We start from the raw sequence: 20,872 nt of genomic DNA on the forward strand, positions 1-20,872 counted from the left end.
CCTGCCCCTCGGAGCACTTCCCGCTGCTCACAGTGGGTTTCCCCAGGGATGCTCGAAGGGCTTACAATGGGAAGGTCCGCCCAGGCTCTGTGCCGTTCGTTTAACTCTTCCCTGCATCCCTGTGTGCGGTGGGAGGGGGGATGCTCTGATGAGTGTAGGGACTGCACTGGGCATTAGAATCATAGAATCATTAAGGTTGAAAAAAGACCTCTGAGATCATCCAGTCCAACCGTCCACCTACCACCACTATTGCCCGTAAACCATGTCCCTCAGTACAACACCTGCCCTTTCCTTAAGCACCTCCAGGGACGGTGACTCCACCTCTCCCCGGGCAGCCTGTGCCACTGCCCCTTGCTCTTTGTGAGAAGGAATTCCTCCTAATTCCCAACCTGCAGGCAGGCTCTAGAGGCGTGCAAGGCTGATAGATGTCTCTTGCTTCTCATGTCTCAGAGCTTTACGTTTTAAGTGGGACAGCATCCATCGTCTGTAAGTAGCCGGGCCCTGCTCCAGCTTTATTCTTCTCTGGCTGCCTCTGCGGATGTGCATTTTTCTCCGTGTGTATTTCAGAGCTGCTCTCTCCAGTTGTCTGGCGTGGGCCTCTTGTCTGAAAGCCGGAGCTGGATGACACAGAGCCTTGTGCATGGGGCATGAGGCAGAGGAGAGATGAGTCACTGGGAAGGCACGGTGCATGTCCCATCCAACCCAGCTCCTGAGGAGCCATGTGAGAAGCGGGAGCGTGGCCTCGTGTCATGTTTCACAGCAACTACACGTGTTCATCCAGCCACCTCTGTCATCTCCACCATGCCATGCTTATTTATTTGTGGACGTGCCCTTGCCCTATGCATGTTGACCACCATATAGTGATGCCTTTTGGCTGCTTGGATGGAGCCCTAGGCAGCCTGATGTGCTCACGGCAGGGGATGGGGTTAGAACTGGATGATCTTTAAGGTCCCTCCCAACCTCAGCCATTCTGCGATTCTATAATTCTGTGATACTTATCCCACAGTCACCTTATCCCTCTTATTTTCATGAAAGGAAAAAAAAAAAAAGGTTGAAGGAAAGGCAGTAAATTAAAGTGGTAGGGACTCCTGAATTACATACTGTTTTCTGTATACCTTTCCCTAACTCCGTATCCCCACTCCAGTGCAGGTATTAACTCTCTCCATTGTTTTTGCCGGCTTCAGTTTATTCTGAACAGTGCACATTTCTGGAGAACGTTTTTTCTCATGTGGCCAAGTGCAATTGCAGCTGCTGTTGGCAGGAAGGTGGAGGAGGTCACCTCCTGTCTGGTACTCAGGGAACGTGGCTCTCAGGCAGTTGCATCTTCTCTTTTACATCTCCTTTCTGGGGTAAAGGGGAATGGTTTCTGATGGAGAAGAGGTTAGGGACTTGAATTAACCTTTGGTAAACTCCATTAAAACTCCAGCTGCATCAGTTGTATTGGATGCATGTTTTGATAGTTATCTTCCTAACTAAAAGGGCATGGGGATTTTTTGAAAGAAAAGTTTGGATTCTAGACTGCAATTACTTAAGTCTTAAAAAAAAAAAAAAAAAGTACAACTGTGTCTATTTGCACAGCTGTGTAATTGTGTTATGCACGGGACCCTGGGCTGGCACAATGGCGGAATAAAATGATGTGTGTATTGCTAAAATGAGGGTCAGCTGTGTCAGTGAGGGTTGTTAATACAAGGACCAGTAACACCGTGTTGGTCAGCAGCAAGCAGCTTGCAGAGGGGTCAGATGAAGTGTTCCAAGCTATGGGAAGGAGCAGTGAGCAGTGCAGTGGTGGAAGTGCATCCCTGTGTGTCTCAGTGTGGGGAATTACCAATTTTGTGCTGTATAGGCTCTTACATCTTTAAAATGATCGTTCTCTTGTTACCTGTACTGCTGATAGAAATAACTTCAGAAAGGAATGTTCTGATTCATTTGATGTCCCGTCAAATTAGTGGCACAGAGAGACTTGTCCTGGGCTTTGCTTACTCTCCCCCCTGGCTTTTTCCTACAGGGACAAGGTTTGGATGGATGTCTTGTAAATGATCCTTCTCATACCAAATAATGTATTGCTTACCTGCTGGATGGGAGGGCTGGTAGCATGAGCAGAGTGTTTCTTTATCAGAATTACATATATGGTTCAGGCAGGTTTTCTGTGTTTGAAATCTTGGTATATATTACAACCCACAGCGTGCCTTGCTCACCAAGCTGCTTACATGTGGCTGCTGGTGGGTGCTGGCACATAGCAGGGACCTCTGACAATGGAGGCAGTTGTGTTACCCCTGTGGTACAGCACAAGACTGGGAAATGGTGTGTGAAGCACTGCTGTGCTCACAGGAATGCAGAAAGATGTGAACACTCTGCTCTCTGGAAATATACATTTCTGCAGATGTTGTGCACAGCTGTCAGGCCTTTATAGCAATAGCAGAGGTTGGAGGGGAATTCTGGCCTTGTTGTTATCATTTGCCCATGTGGCCTGGTCTTATCCAAATGGGTCTCCTTGAAACACTCATGAGAATCATCCTGCTAGCGAACAATCCATAACGTTTATTTTTATTTTCCCAGGGTCCACCAGGTCTGCCGGGCTTACCAGGACCACCAGGCAAGAGAGGCTCCCGAGTAAGTGCTTTAAGAGCTCCTATTTCTCTCCATCTGTACTTACAGCCACCTGTCCTACTGCTCCAAGGGCTGTTGCGTGGTCCTGTGGCTGAGCAGTGTTTGCTCCAAGACCCCCCACTGAGGTCTGCCCTTCCTGCTTTCTCTCCTTCCCTGTTAAAGATTTCAGGATGGCACTCTTTGGTGATCTGCAGCCTCTCCAAGCTGAGATTTTACAGCGGCAGAGGCTGGGGATGAACGTTTTAAAATGGCTGTCAGAAGGATGAGCTGTGCCTCTCTCATTTTGTTTCCAGTAGGCAGCGTGCCCTGCCCATACAGTTTAACCATTGGCACCATTTTCATGGTAGCAACGTGCTGTCCCACAAGGTATGGTCATGGAGCCCGGATCCTGAGCGCTGAGCTGATGTGGGCTGGGAATCAGGCTGTACTTCAGGAATACTTGGATCTGTGATCCAGGCAGCATCGTGGCCTGGAAGCAGAGGGAGATTTGCTCACATGTATTTGGCTAAAACTCAACCCTGTGTAAGGTTTTCAAGGAACAGCCATGAGGCTAAGAGCAAGAAGGCTGTGCGCTCCCTGGGGCATTTGTTATAGCCCCAGGAGATAAACGCACCTCCTTTCTGTAACAGTGAAAAACCAAGAGGTCTGCAGGACCCACTGCAGCATGAGACGGATATCAGCAGGCCTGAACATTGATTTGGGCCCTAAGTGTAAGGCATCAGAGAGCTTCAGGCTCCTGTGTTTTATGGACAAGCCAATATGATCCGCATCAGAGATGTTCTTTAGTGAAATACCAGCACAACTGGTTATGCAGCTCCAGTGCCTTCTGTGTACCAATACCTAAGCAGCAACCACATCAGCAAACTGCCTGGACTTTGCCTTTATCAGCAAGTCCCCATGAAGGCTGCAGGTTTGTTCTTACCCCAACCCCAACACCAAGCAGCTGTTTGGTGTTACTTCTTGCAGCCCTGTGGTGGGCAATCCAGGCTCCATGTCAGGAGACCCAGCTGTACGAATGACCAACTTTCACTTCTACCTTGGAATTCCACTATCTGCCAGAACTGCAGTTCTTCTAGGAGAAGAAAAAGGCGTTGTGGAAAACCATGTCACAACTTGGCATTATTCCCCAGCTGTGGCGTGCTCCGTCCTATATTTAAGACAATCCCCTGAAAGACAATAAGCAACAGAGGATCCCTGAGTTCAGCCCCTGCCAGAGGTGCTGAGAATCAGCCCAGGGAAGAGTTCCCAGTTAGGAAGTGCTCACGCAGCTGAGCCTGGCTTGGCTCAGGCTGCTGCAAAGAGGCTGTGCTAATTTTGGGAGGGGGCAAAAGGGTCACCCTGTAAATGTCTGGCCTGGAGCACTGAAGACAGTACTGCTCTGTGCGTGAGTTGTTTTGACTTTGCAACGTGTTTCTAGTGTTTTTTTTCTTGTTGTTCTTCAGGGTTTAAGGACTTAACTGCAAGGAAGAGGACCTGCCAGAAACTAGGACAGGCTTAGGGGAATTCTTGCATCTTTTGCTTTTGTTGTGCATGAGTCACTTCAAAATAAATGTGCAGCACAGCCGGGGTATGTTCTACCTCTGCTTCACTCGATCCTCGAATAAAGCAGCCACAGTTCTTGTACCAGCTCATGGGTAACACATGGGGTGTCCCATGGGGTGTCCCATGAGGTGTCCCCCAAGTGTGGACCTGCTAAGGGGAGGTGTGCATTGCATGCAGCTTTGCAGTGCTGGATGCTGGAGGAAAAGAAGGGTTTCTTCTTGTCACCAGTGCAGTATATGGCTGAAATGATTGTCCTTGTTGCAGCTTGCATAATTTATACGTTATTAATGCTTATACAATAGCTTGGTTTATTTGAAAGTCTAGCTGCAGCATTTGACTCGTGACCTTCTGTAGCTGTGAAGCCCATAAAGTGGCTGTCTTGCTGATGTAGCGCAGTATTTCCACTCCTTTGAATTCTGCATTGCCTCTGTTTTATTTCCCCTTCTCCCCCCGTATTGGTCAGAATGAAATGAAAGCTCAGATTAGCTTTTGCTTTGAGGGTGAGATTGTGGTCAGAGACAGTTTGTAAGGAAAGCTGGCTGCTCCCATGAGCCTGTCTCCTTGTTTCCAGCAGATAAATATCTCTAGGCTCGCCTTACAGCCAGAAAGTTGCTCTTCCACGTAAGCAAATGCCCCTGGTTTGCAGTAACAAATGCCAGTCTGTAAAGGTTTGAAAAAGGGTTTGGGACACAGTGATCAAGTGCAACACAGCGTAGAAGCCAAGTGGATTCTGAGGTCCTCTTGAAAGTGACATTTCCTTGATGTTTAAGTTTTCCCCTGTTCTAGGAGAATGAAATGAATTATACACCCAATCACCCAGCATCAGAGATCCACGGAGACAGAATATATGCATGCCCTCCTCTGCAACCATGAGGGCAGAGAGGTTTACTAAATAAAAGTTGGGTGTTTCTCGCTGTCACATAAGGGACCCCTTGTTTCCTAATATCCAACCTGAACCCCCCCGCTCTGCTCCAAGTCAATCTCCCCATTTAACAGGTGAGCAAACTCAGATGCCGGGGGCACGTTTTCCCCAAGGAGTGTGGTTTTACCCCTGGCCACCCAATGGGTCAGAGGCAGAATTTGGAGTGAAGCCACGAAGCCTGACACGCTGCCATTGCTCTTGTTTGACCTCTCAGGCCGCCGCAGGAGAAATGCACTCACACGTGCTTCAGGATGCTCTTACCATGCTCCTGTGAACCTTAAAAGATTGCAAGGTCCCGGTGTTGCACATCCCTGCGACATTTGGTCTGTGGTTGCAGAAAGTCTCCCCTTCCTTCAAAATGCAGTGCTTCCCCCTGAAAGAAGCAAGGAGTTAGCCGGCCGTTAGGTTCCCCCGTATCCTCATTCCGCAAGGAAGATTTTCCCATTTCTGAAAAGAAGTGTTTAAAGAAGCAGTTTGTTTGGTCTCACCTCAAATATTTCGCTCGTTTTTCAGCAAGCCAAAGGTCAGAGCGGGATCTGTAGGTCAGAGGCAGAAAAGGGAAAGCCCGAGGCGTAATGAGCTCTGAATGAGTGGCCGCTCCTCTGACTGAAGCTTTCCAGCATTTAGCAGGAGTTCCGAGGATATTTCCATAATTGTGAATGCTGAGGCGGCGGAGGCAGCTGTGCACAGTTGCACTTTTGTTAATTTGGGGGGGGGGGCTGTGAACCAGTGCACATAAAAGCGCTTCTGTGAGCGGGGTCCCATCCCCAGGCACGTCACCCAGAGCGGGATGGCGCGGTGCCGCTCCCACGTGGCCGTCATTCACGGGGATTGCATTCCAGGGAGATGACAAAGCTGTCACCTTTGGGAAGCCCTCCTCTCTTGGAGAACACATTCAGGGGTTGTTCTGGCCGCTCTGCTGCTGAGCCTTGGGCTGCTGCTCTCTGTGATAGCATTGTCCGTGGCATTTCTGGTGCGAGGTTTGGACCGTTTCAGATGCAAGTGAGCTTGACACTAGTCTTGTTTCAGCCGTTATAAGGGAGCCAAAAGGAGCGAGCAGAGAGGCACAATTGCAAACAGTAATACATGCTATGGGATTCTTTGATTAACTGGTCTCAACATGGTCCCATCCTGAGTATAGAAGAGAGAAACAAAACTAATGTAATGATCATAGAATGATGGAATCATTCGAGCTGGAAGGGACCGTTAAAGGCCATCTGGTCCAACTCTGTGCAATGAACAGGGACACTCCCAGCTCCATCAGGTTTCTAGAGCTCTGTCCAGCCTGGGTATCTCCAAGGATGACTGTAAACGATGGTAAACATTCTTAGGAGAATCCTCATTTCTAGATATGAGTGAGAAAGTGGACTAAATCCAGGATAGCATGAGTAAAATATAGCAATTAACTGTAGAACTACGAAGCAATTAACTCTTGAATTGCTTCTCCATGGAGAAAGGGAGCACCAGCTGGAGATGGGTAGTTCTGCTGGGCGCAGTAGGAGAAGTGGGATGAACATTGGACTGGGTTTAATAGAACAAGTGTGTGTAGCTCAGGGGCATGATGACTTACTGGGGTTTGCAGATAGGTAAGTGGGTTGATGTGCAAAGCTCACCTGTTCCAATGCTGCAGTGCTAACAGCTCCCAAGGCGGTGCTGTCCTGCACCTTCTGCTACTCAGCCCATCTAACTGTACCACACCGCATCTTCCTCGTCTGCCAAGAATGTGGGTGGAATCGTAGATTCAGGACTAACCGTGTTAGAACACATCAGGATCGGTTATTTTTACCATTTTTAGGACTACTGCCAGACTACGCCCTTTTCTCTCCGCAGTTACGAGAGCAGTTTAAAATGTCTAGCACAATCCCCAGACGTGGTTGCAGCAGCCACTGGTGTGCCAGATTGGACTTCCCACTGTCACTTCAGCAGCAGGATGTGGCTGCTTTTCACCAGCATGAGACCACATTGGTCTCTGGGAGTAGGATGGGTTTCTGTTCTTCCTTTGCTCGGATTACACGCTACGAGTCTCACTGAATTCAGCGGTAAATCCTCCGTCTTGTACGTCAAGAGCCTGTGTTTTCTCATCATCACATGTTTTAGCACTGGGTAATGGGACCGGTCTTTCTCCCGTCTCCCCTCCTTTACAATCCCACTTTTGGTTAAGGCTTTATGATTGCCTTGTGCTTTGGTTTAGCTCTGGAAGAGGCTGTACCGAATGTGGCTGGAGGCACAAGGAGTCTCCTAACCAGGAGCTCTTGGTGGGCGGCCCAGCTCCCTACGTTCCAGCTTTCCTCCTGGAAGCTCTCCCTGCCAGCAAGGAGTCACCAAACCGGGCCATTCCCTCCAGCCCAGCTCTGTTAAGCTTGCCCCAGGCTATGGCAGAGCACAGATCTCAGCTAACTGCACTGACGTGGGCTTTGAGCCAAGCTGCCCGGCTCCAAATTTGAATAACAGCTGAATTCCCTCCTCAAATCTAACAGCAGCCGGAATTTATGAACTCTGCTCAGTGCTACCTAGATTATTGCTTATGAATAAGTGCTTTTTAGGAACCCATCTTTTATAGAGACTTTACTGCTCTGGTTTCTGCCACTTGTATTGATTTTCATCCCTATTTAGGACCTGGAAGACTTGAGTTCAAGTGCTTTTGCTACTGCAGGCTTGTACATGAAGTCTCCATGCCACCCAACGAGACAAACAGACGATGCCATATTTTAGTGGGAAAATGAATTTATTCAAGACCAGCAGCTACGTGGGTTTCCAAATTACCATTTGATGCTCCTTAATTTTAATTAAAGTTGCTTCGGTTTTGTTGAAGATTCACAGCCAGGCTTAAAGGTATCAGGGAATTTCAGGCTGAAAAGTTGGGAGGAAATTAAAGGGACAATGGGAGCATTTGGGTGAAAGATGTCATTTGGAAAGCTGAGCCTCTTGATGGAACAGCTTGTAGAGAGCAGAGCTGCATGGGTTGTGAAACAGCACTGAGCACTCATCAGCTGTCTATACCACAAGATACAATAGCTAGACAAAAAAAGCCGTTATTTCCTATTACAGCGCAGTAAAAATAAAACTGAATAAACATCAGCTCGCTGGTACTCTTCCAAAAGAGGGCAAGGGCACTGCACTGGGGTGGCAGTCGCGTGTTTCACGGCAGGGATCGTCCTTGGACTTCAGACCCTGAAGACATCAGCCCCACACACTCTGAGGTGCTCGCTGGAAAGGGTTTAGCTTACTGAGAAAGTGCATGAGTGGCTTTTTATCCCCCAGCCCATACTCCTCCTAACTGGAGGGTACGTTACGGTGCTCCTGGCAGTGGTGTGAAGCTCGCACACAGTCTTGGCAGAACAGAAGCCCTTGGAATTAAGTCTTCAGGTTGTTTCATCTCTCAGGAACGTGTTCAAGAGGGCTTAGAATTATTACTACTTCTGCCTGAAAGGTTAACAGAACTTTTGTGCTATATACAATCCTGGGATAAACTATCCTTAGCTGTTTATTCCAGATAACTCCTTAAATAGCCTTCGGAAAGTATGTAAAGGGCTTTCAAAATCTGATGTAAAAGGAGATGCTGGTGTATGTGATCTAAGGTAGATGCTCTAACGGTGTCACTGGCTTCTAAGAGCTATGCAAAAGCACTGATCTAAATGGTATTTATTTTTAAATTGGGTCTTGCCTCCACTCCGCCTGTTTTACTGTCCTGCCATCCGTTCTTTCTCCCTCTAAAGACAAAAATCTCTTTTCCTTGTAGGGGAAAGGAGTTCATCTTGAAGAAATAATGAGCAATTTATAATTTCCCTTTAGTAACGACTTCCGTCCTCTTCCATTTTGACCCAGCAAAGCGTTCCCACCCCCACGCGCTGGCACTGCCCTTTGCCCACCTCCAGCCCTTCCTGGGCCTCCTTGCAGAGCTTCCCCTCCCCTGACCCCGAGGTATTTCTGTGCCCGGAGGGGGGATATTTGGTGTCACTGAACCATCTCATGGTCATGGTGGGTCTTGTGGTGACAGACACGTGTCACCTTCCCAAAGGGTGGGCGGGAGCTGGTGCTAATGAACGTTACCGACCCCTCTTGACTTCATTTTGTGTTTGTTGTGTTTTGTAGGGTCCTCCGGGTCCCCACGGAAACCCTGGCTCACCTGGCCCCCCAGGCCTGAAAGTAAGTGTGCGCTGATGGGCACGAGGAGCTTTGCCTTCATGTTGCTGATATGTCCCAGGAGGGCTCTCAGCAGAACGAGTTGTAGCTGAAGCCATTCATCACCTCCCCTCTGCTTGGACACAGCCAAAGCCTTTTCCTGTGTTTCCAGGAGACCCCGCTGTGCGCCTTCATTCTCAGCTCTCCCTAATTTCAAACGCTTCCTAATTAGGATCCTGTCTGAGCTATGCCCATGGCAGGGAGAAGGCTGCTGTGCTGGGACGAGGGCAGTGGAATCACACATAACATCCCACCACACCTTGACTTCTTCACTCTATTTCTCCTGGATTTCACAGCATCCATCAGCAGTGGGGGCTAGCAGCACCCACTTCTCCTCTCACTTCCTCCTCCCGAACCTCCCCTTCCCTCTGCAGAGCTTCTGGGCAGCTGGAACTCTTCCCAGTCAGATCCCACTGCTGCCTCCTACGTGTCCTCATCTCTCTCCCACGAGGTCTCCTCCGGGGCCACAAAGTAGTTGAGATTTGAAGGGCAGTACTTAGCAGAGGTTTGCACTAACAAGGAGGCTGTAGGTGCAAGCAAGAGCCCTTTCTTTTTATGATCTCATCAGTAGGCAGGGATGTTATGAACACGATTGATGCTCTGGGAAAAAAGATTCTGGAAACTTGGCACGCTGCCGCTACGCGATTAAAAATTAGGCACTGGAGACATGCTGGTGAGCAGCAGCTGTTTTAAATTCTGCAGTATAGCTATATGGCCTGAAAAGTGAGGCTGTAAAAGTTCTATATCTTAGTGCTCTGCATTTATTCTCCATCAGTGACTTCCAGATCACACTTGTTGAGTTTTACAAGTCAAATCAAAGTCCTTTTCACCTAACTTCTAGTCGTGCAAATTCAGCCTGATCCAATCTGTGCAGACAAAATGGTTTTCTGTGCTTTGGAATTCTTTCTTTTAAGGTTAGTCCAATGTCAGAAATCATCACATGGCCATAAAGCTGTATTCAGCTGGCTTCTTATTAGAAATTAAAATGTTTCTATAAGCATTTTTCTCCCATCCTGGCTGGCTGCTAAAAGCCCTGGTGGATGGATTGCTGTAGCAGTCTGCAGCACAGATCTGGGGCCACCAGTCTGCACTATGCCCAGACACCATTTGCAAGATGAGGCTGTTCTCTGTGATGCTGTGTCACAAGAAGCACTGGGGAGCTGAGAGCTGCAGCTCAGGTGTAACAGGACCAGCTGTAACTTCACCTCTATCAATGAGAGCCTTCTAAGACGTGATTGCAAGACGTTTGCGTATGAAGCACTTTTTGTAAGGTTCCCAGAGCTTTGATTTCCTTCCTTCCCTTCATTTCCTGAGCGCTATACCAGTCCCAGAAGCTGGGGTTCACAGAAAATCAAGGTATTTCATCCCCTTACATTTTAAATCCCCTTCACCAGGCTCCACAAATCCACACCTGGAACCTGCTATCCTCTTAGCATGCCCAAACCCACAGCCAGAGTTCTGGCCTGTGCTGTAAGCAGGGCAGCCCCAAGCAGAACCGCTGCTGGGAGCCTGCAAGTGGCAGCGCCCGCTGGGCTGCGTCTGCCCTCAGCAGCCCTTAACCACGTGGAAAAAATGAGCAGCTCAAAAAGGAAGCTGATCTTTCCTGCATAGATAGAGCTTGGAAACAATGACTAACACTGAGTATTGTCACTGAGGAATTAACCCAGGAGCATCATTTTTATCAGCTGAATTAACAGAGTGCTCATGAGGTCGGTCAGTGCCTTTGTACAGTGGAGGTGAGTCCACACTGAGGATGCTCAGCAGCATTTGGGACTGGGAGGACAGGCACCTGTCAGCAGGCTGTGTTTTCCAAAGGCATGGCAGCAGTTGGGTTTGTATCTCTCATGCAGAAGCCTTTGGCCCCAGATGTTAGTGCGTTTTGCTTAGCTGCTCTGGATAAATCTTCCTTGTTACTGCGGTAGGCAAAGCTGAATTTTCCTTTTAGCGAACGGTTTGGCTCCGGTGCCACTGATGCTTGAAATACTATTAGTGGGATTGCGAAGCTGAGGTGTTTAACTTTCACAGCTGTCGACTTCTCCCAGGTAGGGAAAAAAACAGAAGAAAGCATTTTCCTTTCCAAGGGGAAGTCGTGTCCTCCATCAGTTGGGATGGGAACGCGGAGGCTTGTAGGCAGCGGGCTGATGGACGAGGTTAGGGTGAATCTCACCATGTGGCTGCTGCACAGGAGGAGCTGGGCAGTCCTCCGTCTCAGCCCTCAGCATCAGCCATCTGCGCTCACTGGCCCTGATACACACTTGTTATTTAATCTTAGGAAAGTGTGATCCCACTGTGGCTGAGCCTGTGTGAGGATCAGAGCTGTGTCAAACATGGAACGCAAGGCACGGACAGCTGACACGACCTGGACCTTTCCAGGGAGCAGTGTGAGGGGCATGCACCCCTCTGCACGACTGAGAATCATCTCACTGAGCACTCGGGAAGGCTCATGGAGGTGGTGGACACCTACCTGCAGCTCTATGTTAATTTTGCAGAAGCGATTAGCTGTGATCTCAAGCACCCACAGGCAGCTCCAAGAGTGGGAGTCCTGCCTGATAACAGCTGCGTGCAAAGCAAGATTGTCTGCGTGACTTCATTTAGTGCTTGGAAACCAGGCAGCCTTCATTCAGAAACTCTACAGATGCATCTGCCTTGAGTTGGCAGCGCTCCCTGCAGTCCGTAGCCGAGCAGTCTCGCTCCCTGAGCCTTGCAGCTCATGGTGGATGTGGGGAGGAGAGAAAAGGGGTGCAAGGTGTGTCAGCTGTAGCTGCAGTGCTGCTGCATGGAGAAGCTGCTCAGCTGACCACAGCTAGACCTTCGTGTTGCTAATGAGAAACACCAATTAGTAGACACTATTTCTCTTCTGTAGGGTCCAGCCTTCAAGTCCTTCCAAGCACTTCCCTTGGCAACCAGTAATTATCTCTTCCAAAAGAATCTGGCGTACTGCGAATCTCTTCCACTTTTTCCTGCTTCTATCTCTCTCCCACCTTCCCACCTTTTAAGATTTTAACCTGGGATTTTCCAAGGACTCTACTGGAATTAGATGTTGACACGCTGCTGAAATTCTATCAGAAGATCGGCCTTCAGTTGTACTTTCTCTCGTCACGGCTGCTAAACAGGAAAATAATGCATACTGCCACTTAAGATAAAGTGTGCCTCTTCCTCTGCCAGCCTGAACGCCTCCCAAATGCTCTGGCTGCTGGTAGTGTCTAATTAGTGTAACTTTCTCTCCAGTTTCATCTGTTCCCCACAGTTAAAGACAACAACAGTAGCTAGGAAGTTGTTAAGGATGGTTTATCCACAATAATAGGCTTGGTAATTATTTTTGTGATGGTAGCTGTAGACAGGGAAGAAATCACAGCTGTCTGATCTAATAAGTATCAAAAGTCCTGACTTCGCCTTCTTCCAGATATCCTTTTTTTAGTCAATTTAGTACTGTCAAATACTATTTAAAACTCAGCGCTTTAGCAGCAGTATTAACTCGTCAAAACCAGCCCGAGCAAAACAGAGCTATACCTGAGGGCTTTAATACATTTGAGGTATGGGAAGAAGACAGAGATGAAACAAAACATTGGTCTAAGTTGGGGGCTTGGCGGAAGCAAGACCACATCTATGGATTGGGTCCCTGGCTGATGTCATTAATTTAAGTTTCTCATTTCAGGGTCAGAAAGGTGATCCTGGGCTGTCGCCTGGAAAGGCTCGCAGAGGACCAAAGGTAAGATGTCACCGAGATCACGTTGTGCTTCAAGCCCTGTGCCTACATGTGGAGGGGGTCCATAATGCAACCATAAGCAACACAGCTGCTCGTGCAGACTTGGGACTAAATCTTAAGACTTGGACCCTGGATTCAGGACTAAAGAGGGTTAGCTAAATTAAGGTCCATGTGCTCTGCTAATTCTATTCAATGAATTACGAGCCCCATTTTTGCAGTTTCACAGCTGAGTGAATTTTACAGAGGCCACAAGACCTCAGAGAGGTCTAGAAATGAATAGAAGGGCAATCAGGGCTTCACAGTATCTACCTCAATTAGTTCTTTTGGTGGTGGCCACACAATACATCGTAATTCACATCCAGGACAAGAGGCCTGGTTTTCTTCCTTTCATCATAAGCCTTGCTATAAATGTGCCGTTAATAGAAAGCATCAGCCAAGAAGAGCTCAGACCTTTCGTTTGAAACCAGATGCCTCAGTGATTCACAGGACTGTGAGCTGGAGGGTGACACACACAAACGTTGAGATGGCTGAGTCTGAAACGATGCTGTTAACTGAACAGCACGAGATGCCTTTGGAAATGTCTGGGACTGTATCGGAATGGCATCACATGGAAACCATTCACCCGCACAATCTGGAACTGTTTTCTTGCAAGCATGCTCATTGTAAGAAGGGGAGAGATCCAGATTGCTTTTAGCTCATGTTAACAAGGCTTTGTTCCTGTTAGCAGTAATAGAAACAAGGAATTTCCAGCAGGAGTTTGGAGCGATGCCTAATTTTCAAGCTGGATACTCCAAATGCGTTCTCACTAAGCAGGCACAGCACAGTGCTGGAGACCTGGAAGGATTTTTCCATCCCAATCAAAGAAGGCCAAAACGGGCTTGAACTAATGGATCAGATGTTGGAGCTCTCACACCAAAGAGCTTCTCATTTCTGTGATGGTTTGGGTACACCAGCCGGGATGTGATGCAGATTCCCTTCCAGAAGGGAAGGCCACTGACAGGTCTCTCCCACCAGCAGCCCACAGAGGTCCAGCTTGTATTGTGTAGGTGAAGTCATTTCACCATTGGGGTCATCTGAACCGGGCCAGTGTGGTAGCAGAGCATGGGCACAACCACAAGGTTTGGCAGGAGGTACCTGCTGTTCCTGTTGCATTTAAAAGCTGAATTTTTCTTGCCTTGGCCATTTCAACACCTATCAAAAGGCAAACAAAGCATGTGACTGAATTAGGTCTTTTTTTTTTTCATGTAAGCATTCATTCTGTTGGTAAAAACTGGACCCCAGCAGCAGCTGCCATTGATTAACTCTCTTTATTATTTATATCAGCCAGCTGATAGAGATGGTGTTTAAATTTACACTTCTTATCCAGGCAGAGTTGCAATTAGAATCAGAAATATCAATAGCTGGGTACTGCTGTAGGCAAAATAACTTCAGTAACAGTACACTAAGCAGGGGGAAAATGTTGCTGAAAACTCATGCGACTTTCTTGTTTCCTGCAGGGAGACGTGGGCTTGCCTGGTTTGACTGGGTTCCCTGGGCCGCCTGGTAGAAAGGTAAGAGTCCTTTTCTAGTGAATTAAATCATGATTTTTAATTCAAAATGCCCTCCTGTCACTCTACCGCATTGTTGTTTCAACAACATTAGCATCACCAGCAATATACCTATGCCTAGAAAAGCACTCACAGGGTTGGAACATGAGATCCATCCCCGCCTTTACGTTGCAGCAGAGTGTGTGCACGTGCTCAAGACTGCATAGCAGCACCTCAGCAATCCATACGCTGAGTGTGAGAGCGTATATCTTCTGTATCAAGGACACTTGAGTTGACCTTCCAGTTCCAGGCTGTGTTGGTAGGTTGGGTTGGTTTCTTAGGAGCTGTTGCAGGTTGCTGTTCGGTAGCTGGGCTCACCAGATGTGACCCTCTCCCCAGGGAGCCAATATCGATATAGCAGAGCTGAATGGTTAAAACGAGGATCTTGGTTCAAGCACTCCATCAGTAAATGGGTACTCCATGGGTAAATGAATGGTTGAAGATGCACTGCTGCTCCTTAGCCCAGTTAGCTGCACACGAACACCTACTCACGTATGCCTTAAGACTCTGGGGAGAGAAAGAAGATGTGTAGGAGGCTGGAAGAAACCTTCCCTCTCCATGCTCGCTGTCTGCTTTATATTGGAATGAAACTGGAAGAAGTAGGAGCTTGGGTTGTTTGTTTTCTTCTCCCTCATGCTTTGAGTGCTGCAGGGAGCTAGGAGCAGTAGGGGGATTAATTAGTGTTCTTTTGCAGTCACAAACAAGCTCTAACCAACGCAGTGCAAAGAGTATCATTCTCCTGATATAACAGATCATAAAGCAAAACCTTGTGGTTACAATCAGCAAAACAATGTCAGGAGAGCAAGGCCTCATGGTGGGAAAAAGTGGAGACGGAATAGGAGATTGAACAAACATTCCTGAGTCTAGCACATGGCCTTCACATTTGATTTTGGCTCCCCCAGGACAGGGCAAAGGCAGGGATATGCTTCTGTTTCTCTCTGTAATGAGCAAGTTGGATGCTGATTTTTTTCCTTTGGTGCAGCTTAAAAAAACACCTCCCAGTAGCACTAGCCTGGCAGTGGTTTTGGTGTAACCTGGCTTTTATTAGCATCCTGCATTAAGAAAAAATTTATAGCTGTTGGAGAAACGTTTGGAAAAATCTTTTTTTATCTGGATTCCCTGCTGGCATCCTCCCAGTGAAAATATGCTGGTGTTTGGCTGAAAATAGGCAACACAACTTGGCTACCAGCAAGCAGAAACGCCTTGGAAATGGACGGCCCTCCCGCTCGCTGCATGGAAGGACAGTTCTGAGGGCTTTGATCTGAAAACCCTGTAGAAACTTTCAAAGAGGCAAAAGAAAGAAAACACTTTTCTCACTAAATAAAATACGCCTCTCGGTAGGATGAGCTGGAGTCACAACCAAGCGGCGGATGGTTTTGGGCAGCGTGACTTGCGGCACGGAGCCGGCCCTCTGGATGCAAACCTTTTGCTCCTTGTAGGGCTGGAGAGCGTGATCTGCCACGCAGATACATCTCAGCATAGTGCTGCATCGTTGCCATCAGCCACGAGCGCTGCAGAGAGCCCCTGGCTGCAGCAAAGTGCCAGACTGCATGGGAAAGAGAGGGTCAGTGGGCACGGGTGATGGGTTGGTGGCTGGACTTGGTGGTCTTAAAGGTCTTTTCTGACCCTAAGGATTCTGTGATTCTAAGAAGCTTTGCTGAGGTCGCTCGGGGACTGAAGGCAGAGCTGGGAGGTGCTCGGTGCTTACAAACACATCCTGTCATGCAGATCTCATTCCCTGCCCTCTTCACTCCTTGCATTTCCTAGCAGAGTGCAGGATGGCCCTTTACAGCTGGGAGAGCGTGGATTATAAATATCATCGCAGATGAGCAAATCTTTCACTGGAGTGCAATTTCCTTTCTAAATCACAGCCCTTTGTGTCGAACACCCTGTAATCATCAGGAAGTGTTTGGATAAAGGAGCAAATGCCGTTGTTTTCATACCCTCTGCCCTGTCATTTTAGTGCTATTTGAAGAGGATTAACAGGTAAATGCTTTCACGTTCCAGCCAACTTTAGCATACACAAGCTTTTCTGTTTTCTCCTCGTTATAATTAACCCAAGACAGAAATAACTGCAGTATACTGTGAAAAAAAACACGCATTCAGAGCACTATAAATAGCAAGGAGTGTGTTTAATGTGATGCAACAGCAGTAGAGTATGTACTTAACTTCAGTGCAATTCACTTGCCATTATAGAGAGAGCAATGCAATGCTGACGTTAGCTCAGGGTGTGCTCAGGGTGAGGGAACAGCGGAGCAGGGAGCAGATCAGCAAGGTGGGTTCTCAAGGGGCAGGTTCCCGTCTCCAGGAGATCCCACCTTGCTGATCCCATCTTACTGGTCCCCTCTGTTGGTCCTGCTCCAGGAGATGCTGACAAAAACTTGTTCTAGCACTTGGAAAAAGGGCCATTTGGAGGTCCAGAAAAGGGACAGCCAGTAGACCAACGGTCCTTCAGGTCAACCACAGCCTTCCTGGGGGAGAAGAGGCCGTGATCCTCAGCGAGGTCGAGCAGGGGAGAATGGGTGAAGAAGGAATCGACGTTTTTCCAGGCCAAAATGTCTGAAATAACGAGCGAGGAGGAATGCGAAGGGGAGTGGGTAGTAGCCAGGATGGCTGAGAACATCGCATACCTCCGCCAGCCAAGGCTTAGGCTGCAGGTCTAGAATAGCCCAGGGGAAGAATAAAAAAGCAGTTAAGCAGAGGTGTGGAGCTGGGAGCAGAAACAGGCCTGGGTTCATCTGGTGAGGGAAGCAGGAGGCCAAGAGGTGACCAAGCCAGAGCCTGGTGGTGGCTTCCAGACAGGGTGCTCCCGAGGGCTGGGACGGGGCGAGCAGCAGGGGCTGACTGCAGCGAGCAGTTGTAACCTACCGTGAAAGCATTTTGTTTGTTTGTTTGTTTGTTTGTTTTTTTCCCAGCAGTATTTGTGCAAGGATTGTTTTGCGTTTGTTTTCTCTCTCTTATTGATTCAAGTTCTGCGCTCTGCCTTTTTTAAATCTCTCCAGCAGCCCAGCTAACAACCACCTCTGTAGCTGAATATACTCATAGAACAGTTTGGGTTGGAAGGGACCTTTAGAGGCCACGTAGTTCCAGCTCCCTGCAGTCAGCAGGGACACCCACAGCTCCACCAGGTGCTCAGAGCCCCAAGCTTGACCTGGGCTGTCTGCAGGGATGGGGCACCACCACCTCCCTAACCCTAACCCAGCACCTCACCACCCCTATTGCAATCTTCTAATCTGCTCTGACTCCGCCTGATGGAAATGAGTTTTAAATGGCTGAAACAACATAACAAAGGGAAAGAGCAAAAAACCCGACTTGCCCGCCTCGTGCAGAATTCCCCTGGTGTTTGGAAAGAGACTGTAGGTAAATCCTGGGGAAGGAGGACTCAAAACGCAGGCCGATCAGTCTGCAGCAGAACAGGCTGCCTTTGTTCTGCATTTAAAAAAAAAAAAAGTACTGAAAAACTGAAGCAGATTTAGGAAAGACCTGTGAGAGTGATTTGAAGCCTGCAACACCTGCCAGCTAGCAAGCTGCATTAAGGAGCTCTAATTTGGAAGGGAGCGAGTTAAGTGGCAGCTCGCTCACCATTTTAGGTAGCTCCATGAGGAAGGGCTCTGGATCTTGTCACACCTTGTAATAATTAGATTAGAAAAGCTGGAAGCGAGACAAGTTCGAGCTGGAAACCAAAGTGAAGCTTCCCGTGACAGTAAATGGTTTTGCTGGTGTTTCCTGCGGCATTTCCAGTTCTGAAGTGAAGTGAGTGTTTTCTCCGAAATGCAAGTGACCCGTGTCATGCAGGGCTTGGAGCAAGGAAGGCTGGATGAAATGGTACAGAAATGATCAGTGCTTTCGCCACAGCCTTCAGATCTACAGCTGAGATGCAGGCTTTTCTGAAGGCAAACGTCTCTGCACCTGCCCGAACCCTTGGCCCTACAACCCTGTGGTTTCCTAAGGATTAAGGATAACGGTGTGGGTTACAAACAGCCAGACCTGAGCGTGGCTGCAGCCCTCTGGCTGTGGATGGAGCAAGTCCTTCCCGAGCAGCCTCCAGCACAGCCTGGGAACATCAGCAGGATTTGGGCAATGCTTGGTAAAACCTTGTGTTGGCGTGGTGCCGTTCCATACCCAAAGACCTGCCTCTCAGTCCTACTTGCAAAGAGAAACTCAAACCAAAACCTTTTTCTTTCTTCCTTATTCACCTTTTCTACCCTATTTCAACAGGGATACAAAGGCTACCCTGGACCACCAGGTCACCCTGGAGAGCAGGTGAGTCTTCCCAGTTCCCAGCACCGAACCTACGGAGAGGGACGGGTTGAGTGACACTGGTTTGGGTGCTGTGCAGCATCCATGGGACCGGGGAGCTCCGTGCACGCAGGGGAAGCGCAGCGCATCAGTCAGCGTGCTGGTGGGAGGAGGCTGCCTCGGGGTTTCTAAATTTAATTTCTAATTTTCGTTGCTCAACCACGTTAGGTCTGTGCGGTGGAAAAAATAGCAGCTTGCCCTGCTCCCCCTTCCTTCTTTTACATTAGTTTCATCTGGAGTTTACTAGCTGCATCGGATTAAGTACTAACATGTAATTCCCTCCCAGAGCCCGCTCCCCTCTCCCCTTTCCCTTCCCCCCTTTTTTTGGTTAGGTCTGATGTTTGCAGTTCAGAAAAAAAAAGGGGGGGGGGGAGGGGGAAAAAAAGGGGCAATGAATAGCAGGCCCTGTTAGCAATGATGTTAAAGGATATTATACACGAATCCGTTTAGTTCTGAAGAATTTTGGCAGCGCTTCCCCACCAGCAAAACGGTTCCATATGCCAGATATAGATGCAGCCTTACACCTTCTCTTAGCCTCCTTGTTCCAGACTATCTGCTGCTTTCACTGCAGATGGAGGGAGAAGGGCACAGACCGGCGCGTGCTGAACGTGTGGAGAATGCTGCCTTGCTTCTGCTCGCTTTCTGCCCCGCGTCCGTTTCTTCCCCCATCTGCCCTTCCTATTTTGTTCTCTGTAGATTTACATCGCAGCTTTATGATTAAATCACAGCTCTAATCCGTTCCACCCCTTTTCGAAGCAGCTAAAACGCTTCCCAGGTGCGTGGCAGTCCCCTTACCTTGTTCTTTTTCTTTTTTTTTTTTTTTTTCTTTCTTTCCAAAGGGTGAACGAGGACCAGCCGGCAGCCCTGGTGCCAAAGGTTATCCTGGCAGGCAGGTGCAGTAAATCTCATCGTGCTGTGCACAGAGTAGGGCTGTGGGTGTGCAGGCAGCGAACGCGTGCCCTGCTGCATACATGCCCCGCTAAAGTCAGTGCGGCGATGACGCGACCCCTCACTCACGTTGATAGGGAGGATGGATGCTGTGCCTGGGATGGATACAGCTTGGATTTCCGTAGCCAACTCTGCCTCGTATAGGAATAGGAGGAAAAAAAGAAAAGGAAACGAAACAGAGCAGTGAAAACATACTTGAATGCTGCTGGCCCATCGCTTTTAGGCAAATCCTTGCATGTATAGCACGAGCAGGTTAGAAACCTGGGGCAGAGGGCATTCTGCTGATTGAAAAGGTTTGACTGAAACCTCACATTTGCCAGCATAAGTATATATATACATATATATATATATGCATGTTCATATGTATAACGTTATGCACAGACCATCTATATATATGTCATTTGCAGCTGCCAAAAAAAAAAAAAAAAAGAAAGAAAATTCTTTGTTTTCCATTGAAAAAAGGCACTAAAACAACTTAGGAATGGATGAGCGTGCAAAGGGAAATAGATCAGGGCCGGACCCTCTATTTTCTGACTGACGTTAAGAGAGCTCATCTGTGAGTTCTTACCCTGGTGCCTGGGGTGTGGGAGTGAACCTGAGCTAGATGTGCAGAGCAGCCGCCCTCCCCACGCCGCAGGCTATCAGCAGTGTGATCTGCTCTAAATCCCAGATGAGATTGACGCTGATTGCAGGTGGCACGTTCGGGTGGTGGGGCTGGGTGGGAGCTCTGTGCACCTGACGACGTGCAGCGTTCGTATTCTGAAGGGCTCTCAGAGATTCCCGTGCCAGAGTCTCCTAGGTGCGAATGCGCATTAGGTGGCTAATACAAAGAGATCCAAGCTTTGATGGACACACCAGGCTAATGAATGCTGCTTAGCAGTTCTCTGCCGTGTGCTGTCCGTCAGATAGGCGGGGTGAAATCTTTGCGTTTGACACACGAAGGACAAAAGCGCTTTCTTAAAATGCGTTTTGGGTCTAGAAAGCAACTTTTTTATTATTAAAAAAAAAAAAAAAAAGAAGAAGAAGGAAGAAAGAAAAAGCAGCTTTTTCCAGCCTATCTGAAAGCTGTGTGTATCCAGC

General features: G+C 48.3%; 1 protein-coding gene across 2 annotated transcripts in view; it reads left to right on the plus strand.

Annotated features, from left to right (window-relative positions):
• Positions 1–20,872, plus strand: part of COL27A1 (collagen type XXVII alpha 1 chain) — a 126,985-nt gene that overhangs the window by 17,729 nt on the left and 88,384 nt on the right. For both annotated transcript variants that reach the window (XM_021413746.1, XM_021413745.1), the window contains exons 4-9: positions 2,557–2,610; positions 9,164–9,217; positions 12,909–12,962; positions 14,456–14,509; positions 18,764–18,808; positions 19,684–19,737. In XM_021413746.1, the coding sequence (XP_021269421.1) occupies positions 2,557–2,610; positions 9,164–9,217; positions 12,909–12,962; positions 14,456–14,509; positions 18,764–18,808; positions 19,684–19,737 (315 nt within the window). The remainder of the gene's footprint in view (positions 1–2,556; positions 2,611–9,163; positions 9,218–12,908; positions 12,963–14,455; positions 14,510–18,763; positions 18,809–19,683; positions 19,738–20,872) is intronic.

Source organism: Numida meleagris, chromosome 16, assembly GCF_002078875.1.
Source record: "Numida meleagris isolate 19003 breed g44 Domestic line chromosome 16, NumMel1.0, whole genome shotgun sequence".
Lineage (NCBI taxonomy): Eukaryota > Metazoa > Chordata > Aves > Galliformes > Numididae > Numida > Numida meleagris.